This window comes from Xenopus laevis, chromosome 4L (assembly GCF_017654675.1).
Source record: "Xenopus laevis strain J_2021 chromosome 4L, Xenopus_laevis_v10.1, whole genome shotgun sequence".
NCBI lineage: Eukaryota > Metazoa > Chordata > Amphibia > Anura > Pipidae > Xenopus > Xenopus laevis.
The window spans coordinates 10,270,495-10,278,028 of NC_054377.1; the positions used below are offsets into that span (position 1 = coordinate 10,270,495).

General features: G+C 45.1%; 1 protein-coding gene across 1 annotated transcript in view; it reads right to left on the minus strand.

The window, feature by feature from the left end:
- Positions 1-6,635, minus strand: part of tpcn2.L (two pore segment channel 2 L homeolog) — a 31,161-nt gene extending 24,526 nt beyond the window's left edge. The window contains exons 1-4 of the mRNA XM_018256930.2: positions 6,189-6,635; positions 3,056-3,117; positions 2,590-2,666; positions 1,822-1,999 (exon numbers count right to left, since the gene is read on the minus strand). Coding sequence (XP_018112419.1) covers positions 1,822-1,999; positions 2,590-2,666; positions 3,056-3,117; positions 6,189-6,357 — 486 coding nt within the window. The 5' untranslated portion in view covers positions 6,358-6,635. The remainder of the gene's footprint in view (positions 1-1,821; positions 2,000-2,589; positions 2,667-3,055; positions 3,118-6,188) is intronic.
- Positions 6,636-7,534: the final 899 nt, after the last annotated feature.

Here is a 7,534-nt window from a genome sequence, read left to right on the forward strand (position 1 = left end):
CTACAAGCAGGGCAGGAGGCTGGTTTGCTATACCAATATCTCATAAAAATGAAGCTCTAGTAGGAAAATATGTACCAGACACGTTTTTCAGTCTATAAAAATGTAAGGCAACATCAAAATACAGTAGCCAACAAAAAACACATTATTTACACAGTTTGGGGAACTTTTGGCAGCCTGAAGGTTGTAATAATACTATGTCCCGGGGAGTGAAAACACTCAAGTCAGCTGAGTTGGAGCAACATGTTACAGGAAGTAAACGGAGTGAATTTACAAGGCAGAAACTTGACAAAAGAAACTTGTTATTACATTTTCTCATCTGTTAAAGGAGAACTATACATTCTGAATGTAAATTTAACCAGCAGCTACTTTATATCCTAATAAGTGTTCTACGGCACTGTACGTAAGTCTTATTTCCCTTCTCATTTCACATCTTTTATTTTGAGACACCATTTTGAGATGTTGTGTCGCTCACTGAACACCTGACAGAAAAAAAAATATGCAGGTCCTGACTGTAACAGGAAGTAAAGGAGGAAAATATACTGCTCTGCCCACTCATTGGCCAATATAACCTAGCAGTATGCGTGCCCTTGGTTTGTGTGTGAGCACAATGCCTCACATAAAAGCCTGTTCTGTGACACAGTTTTACTTTATGTGAGAGAGACCTACAATGTTCAGGGGAATATTTTGTCTTTAAGCCTGTGTGATTTTGTATGTAAAAGTGGCAAGTCAAAGGTTTACAAGGAGTTGAGGTTAAACCAGAATACCACAACTAGGCCCAAAGTATCGCCAGTCCATCTTCCTCAGTTAATCACATTATGGTAGTAGCGGCTCAGAACCTCAGTCCTGTCCCAAGGAAATACTTGGTATACTCCACCCTATATCATAGAAGCAACCTGGCTATGTATACCGCAACAATGTAAACCTAAATTGCTTATTTTGTATAGTTAAAGGGGTGGCAAAACTTTGAGGTAACTTTTAGTATGTTATAGAATGTCCAATTCCTAGCAACTTTGTAATTGGTCTTCATTATTTATTATTATATTTTATAATCTTTGAGGCCATTTGCTTTAGACTTTTGCCTCTTCGCTTTCAAATGGGGGTCACTGTCCCCATCTAAAAAACAAATACTCTGTAAGGCTACACATTAGTGATGTGCGGGTCGAGAATTTCTCAACCCGCACCCGACCCTAACCCGCCCGCATCTGACCCGGGCCCACTGTTCCCCTTTATTTATAGACCCGTGCCTGGCCCACAGTGATGTCACAAAAGGGGTGGGGAATGCGGAAGTCTATAAATTCCGGCACCGGAAGCCGGCAGTACTAGGTTGCGGGCGGGGAGAGCAGGAGAAGAGCTCGACCCGCACCTTGCATTTTGTCCAGGGGTCGGCTTGAACCCCCCGACCCGTGGGCCTCGGGTTGGCCGCACATCTCTACTACACATGTATTGTTATTGCTACTTGTGATTACTGATCCTTCTATTCAGTCCCTCTCCTATTCCAGTCTCTTATTCAAATCAATGCATGGTTGCTAGGGGAATTTGGGCCCAAGCAACTGAATTGCTGAAATTGCAAACTGAAGAGCTGCTGGATAAAAAGCTAAATAACTCAAAAAACACAGATAATAAAAAAAAGGATAACCAAATTGTCTCAGAATACCACTCTCTACATCATACAAAAAGTTAATTTAAAGGTGAACAACCCTTATAACAAGGAAAAACATGTCACAGGCAACAATTGCTTTGGGTACGTGTGTAGTGGTATCAGTACTCAGGTGCTATAACCAAGCAGGTGCATTCGGACAGCAGAGGGAATGTGATATTTACCTTAACAGACACATCAGCAATAAATAGTAGGAAAGTCAGGAACTCAATGCCCTCGGTCAAACCACATGGTGGCTCCCAAGTAACCCCGCGATAACGTACGTCTGAGGTGGCAGAAAGAGAGGAAGGCTTCTCTATAAAGGCCAGTGCCATATTGACAAATATTGCTGCGTTTAGAATCCTGAAAGTGAGGAAAAATGGATGTTAATATATATTATTGTGCATTAGTGGGAGGGGAGGTGCCATACATATTCTGAAAAAAGCAGTACAGAACAGCACCCCAAGAGGGGATAAATATGTTTCACTTTAGCACTTCCTGATCCAGAAAGAGCTAATAAAACTAATTACCAGTCCACTGAGAAGCCCCCAATAATGAGCTGCTTAGATAAGGAAGAAGTGTGTTCAAAGGCAGATAGGGAGTTCTGAATAAACTGCCTGGATTATAAAAGAAGGAAGGGTGGCAAGTTCAGAGAAAATAGCCAAACTTTCAAATCAGTGCTTCAATTGCAAAAAACAGGAAAGAACATTTTTCATTAAAACATTAGGCAGAATGTAATTTCAACATATGCAATCAGCAATGGTGATTTAAGGTGTAAGCTGCCCCTTTAAAGGGATACCATTATGAAAAGATAAAGTTACTACTACTAGTAAATTAGTTTGGGGGGGCACATTTACTTAAAGGGCAAGTAAAGTAAAATTATTTTCTGGGGTTCGTTGACTCCAATCAACAGAGAAATGCAGTGTAAAATTAGATAAAAATCAGACACTTACCACTGGCAGATATCGGAGTAATACCAACGGTACAGCTGTAGAGAAGTTGGGTCTACACGATGGTCTATAGAGCGATACTGGAATGGGAAGTAAAAGTGTATAACCTTCATATACAAGGGACAGAGGACAGAAACATTGGGGTAACAGTCACCCTGCTATAGTTCCAGGTGTACCCAGGTCACAAATAAGCACTCACCCCAAATCTCCCCCTAACTGACCTTCAGACTGGGCCCCCTTAGCTTATAACAAGGTTACAGATATATAGAAACATTGGGGTAACAGTCACCCTGATATAGTTCCAGGGGTACCTAGGTCACAAATAAGCACTCATCCCAAATCTCCAGACCTTCAGGCTGGGCCCCCTTAGCTCATAACAAGATTACAGAAACATTGGGGTAATCCTTGCATCTCCCCAGATTCTGCTCCATACACATACTATGTGAAGCCAATTACTACCAGAACTCACCTGTATGGCATCTTCAATAAAAACAACTGCCTGTTTCACATGAAGATCTTCTGAGTCAGCAGCTGGAAACATAAGAAATGTGATGCTGGATTTAAACATCTTTTTAAATAGTTAAAACTTCATTAACGAGTCAAAACCAGGGCCGTCATTGGTGGTGACACCAAGGGCAACAGCCTTAAACCTTGGGGGGGGGGGGGGAGTTGAACTGCAATAATAATCAGGTAGCAGGTTGGGCCATGCTGATAGCGTTACTGCCTCCATACCGTCCTGGGTGCAGCAACGGCCTACAGCTCTGCTGAGAGTTTTTGGATGGAAGATTCCTTCAGCCCCTTTACTGGTTAATTGACCATCAATGTGTTTGCGAAAAAGGAAACAATTTGACCGAATCTTGTGATGAATCCTTTTGTCCGATTTCCAACAAGCCTCCCCCATAATCACCAGTTCAAGTAACAAACACCAAGCAGCAGTTCCCTGCCAAAGCCCGAAGCACAGAAAGGCCGCTGAATAACGTCGCTGTTGTAGCAGCTTTGCCTGGAGATCCTCTAACATTCAGGGTCATTCTGGGCTATGGCTACTCACAGAAAGTAGCTTTTTAAAAGGGAGGTCATCTTTTTATTTACACTTTAGTATAATGTAGCCATTGATATTCAGAAACAATTTGTACTTACCCTTACATTTTTTTTTTGCTAAGCGCATGCATGTCTATTTTGCCTTGGACAGACACTGATGCCGGTAACCAGATAATAGATGCATACAGAGTCTAGATTAGTGTTTTGTTGCGGAGGTCAGTGACCCTGACAACCAGAGAACATTTTTAACTGCAGGCTAGAACAGGGAGGCTAAAGATTCAAAAACCATAAATAATAAAGAATTTTTAAAATGGCTAATATACAGGTTGATCCATAAAACAATTAATTTCAAGTTGAACTTTCCCTTTAAATCTACTGCCTGGTTGCTAGCGTCAGAACATAGTAACCAGATGACAGCTGCATTTTCATATAGCATGGTTGGTTCTCTGGGGGGGGGGGGGGGGGAGGAGGCTCAGGGAATCCCAGAATGGCATTTTATTCAGGCCCCGCTGTACTGCTCTTTTGTGACCCAAAACCAAGGGGCAAAGAGATATGGGTTCCTGCCTGGCACATCACTACTATTTAAAGTAGGGATGCACCGAATCCAGGATTCACCAGGATTCTGCCTTTTTCAGCAGGATTCGGTCGAAACCTTCTGTCCGGCCGAACCGAATCCTAATTTGCATATCAAGGGTGGGGAGGGAAGTCACGTGACTGTCACAAAACAAGGAAGTAAAAAAATGTTTTCCCCCTTACCACCCCTAATTTGCACATTCAAATTAGGATTCGGAATTGGTTCGGTATTAGACCGAATCTTTCGCGAAGGATTCGGGGGCTTGACTGAATCCAAAATAGTGAACTCGGTGCATGTAGGGTTGCCACCTGGCCTGGCCGGTAAAAATGAGGCTTGACGCCAATGTTATTAATAGGAAAAAATGGCAAGAATATAGGAAGGCCGGTATGTTTTTCCAGAAAAGGTGGCAACCCTAGTTTAAAGCTGCCCTACTGCATGGCTGCAAGCAGGGGTGTAACTACAGAGGCTGCAGGGGGGGCCCAGAAGGTAAAGGGGCCCCATGAGACCCTAATTCATTTACAACTGCAGTAAATATTGGTAAAACAGGTCAACCTCTAGTCATTTTGGGGGCCTGAAGAATTAGCTGTGGGGTCCAGCAGGCCCGCCATTAGAAATCCTAGGGCCCTGTTCAACAAAATTTTTGGGGCCCCCAAGCCGCACCCCCAGAACCTGCCCAATCCACAGTTAAAAGACCACACAGACATCAGCACTAAAATGGGTAAACCCCCCCCCACACACACACACAAGTTATAAAAGGTCAGGGCAACCTAGAAGTTAAAAAAAAAAACTGTGGTGCCAGGGCTCCCCATAAAAGTTGTTTTTTTAAATTCATTGGCTCCAGGAACCCCATAAAAGTTTTTTCTAAAAATCATTGGTGGTCAGGGCCCCCCATAAGTTAAAATAAAAGTTAAAAAAAAACATTGGGGCCCCAGAGAATATTTAAAATACAAAAAATTTGGTGGCAGGGGCCTGTAAAGTATTAACATAATACATTGGTGGCTAGGGCTTTCAAAAAAAAAAATAAATAAATAAAAAAAAAAAAAAACACACACATTGGTGTTCAGTAGAACTGAACTCGTGGCTTCAGGACTTCAAGTTCAGCTCTTTTCGTCACTTGAGTTCGGGACTTCGGTTTTCCTCAAGGGGACTAACGAAGAGGCGGCACAGCTTTGGCACTGCCAAGGGGGGCCTGGGCCTGGTACAATTGTACCCCCTGTGCCCCCCTGATGGTGGCCCTGGGGTCCAGCAATATATAACTGGCTGCAAGGGGTTTGTAAACACTGGCTCCCTAAAATCCAGGGCTGGATGCTAAAAAGCGGCCCCTGGTCAGAAAGAAAAGGGTCACATTTTTGTAAAAAAAAAAAAAGACAGATCAGATGTAGGATCAGTGGTGTAACGAGATATTACTGGGCCCCACACCAAATTATTTTCAAGGCCCCCAAAACATCTAGCGGTTGAGCTTTTTCAGCAATATTTATTGCAATTTTTTATGAATTAGGGTCTCGTGGGGCCCCTATACCTCCTGGGCCCTCCCAGCAGCCACAGGGTCTGCTTACTCTGTAGTTACACCCCTGTGTAGGATACTTGTTGTTGAACCCAATTCCTGGCACCTACTACCCTCCCCATCACCCTTCATTTTAGCTATGTTTTGACTCCCTGGGGGCCCTTCTCATTGTGGGGGCCCTTCTCATTGTGGGGGCCCTTCTCATTGTGGGGGCCCTTCTCATTGTGGGGGCCCTTCTCCTTCTGGGGGCCCTTCTCCTTCTGGGGGCCCTTCTCCTTCTGGGGGCCCTTCTCCTTCTGGGGGCCCTTCTCATTCTGGGGGCCCTTCTCAGTCTGTGGCACTTGCCATTCTGGGGCCCTTCTCATTCTGGGGCCCTTCTCAGTCTGGGGCCCTGTAGAAACCCCGCTGCCTGTCCACAAAGTCTAGTGAGGAGCTGGTGGAAGTTGTAGCCCAGCAACAGAGCTCCAGTAGCAGCACAAAGCTCACCCCCATGCCGATGCTCGTGCGAGGATCCCCCCTGCAGTGACGCTGCCCCAGAGGAGCCGGTGGAGGAGTAGGAGCCGCTCCGGGTATTCGCAATTCCATCCCTTGACCCGAAACTCGGATTGACGCTCCAACTTTTCTCCAGGGCACCGAGTAGCGGGTCCGACTCCATAACGCCGAGTCTCCTCAACGAGCAACGGAGCAGCCAGGCAGGCTCAGCGCCACATCACCCGGCCGATTAGAAGAGCGGAACCGGTTACCGTCCTGTCTCAGTGCTGGGGATGTTACTTTGTAGCGCTGGGAAAGGAACTGACTGCACAGGAGTCACATGACAGAAAGCGGGAGGAGCCGAGCTTTACAGTGAGGATGGGTTGGAGGCGGGGCTAACTATGTACCCGGAATCTGCAGCGCATGAAAGACTTATGGGTTTGAAAGAGCGGCGCATAACCGGGGCAGGAGGGAGAGCAGTGCCGGGCTGTACCATTATATAGTGTTGGTGCTACCGGGCGGGGAGGCAGATAAATGGAGATCTAATGCAGCTGTGTGTGACCAGGGCTCTGTGATAAGAGTGGTTCACCTTTAAAGGGATACTGTCATGGGGAAAAAAAGAATTTTGAAATCTGACATGGGGCTAGACATATAGTCAGTTTCCCAGTTGCCCCCAGTCACGTGACTTGTGCGCTGATAAACTTCAGTCACTCTTTATTGCTGAACTTTAAGTTGAAGTGATATCACCCCTCCCTCCCCCCCCCCAGCAGCCTAACAACAGAACGATGGGAAGGTAACCAGATAGCAGCTCCCTAACACAAGATAACAGCTGCCTGGTAGATCTAAGAACAACACTCAATAGTAAAATCCAGGTCCCAACTGCGACACATTCAGTTACATTGAGTAGGAGAAACAACAGCCTGTCAAAAAGCAGTTCCATCCTAAAGTGCTGGCTCTTTCTGAAATCACATGACCAGGCAAAATGACCTGAGATGCACCTACACACCAATATTACAACTAGGGATGCACCGAATCCACTTTTTCAGATTCGGCCGAACCCCCGAATCCTTTGTGAAAGATTCGGCCAAATACCGAACCGAATCCGAACCCTAATTTGCATATGGAAATCAGTGAGGGGGAGGGAAAACATTTTTTACTTCCTTGTTTTGTGACGAAAAGTCACATGATTTTATGGATTCAGAATTGGTTTGGCCAGTCACAAGGATTTGGCCGAATTCTGCTGAAAATGGCCGAATACCAAACCGAATCCTGGATTCGGTGCATCCCTAATTACAACTTAAATAAAAAATACACTTGCTGGTTCAGGAATGGGGCAACTATTCCTCCTTCCTTCCCCTTCT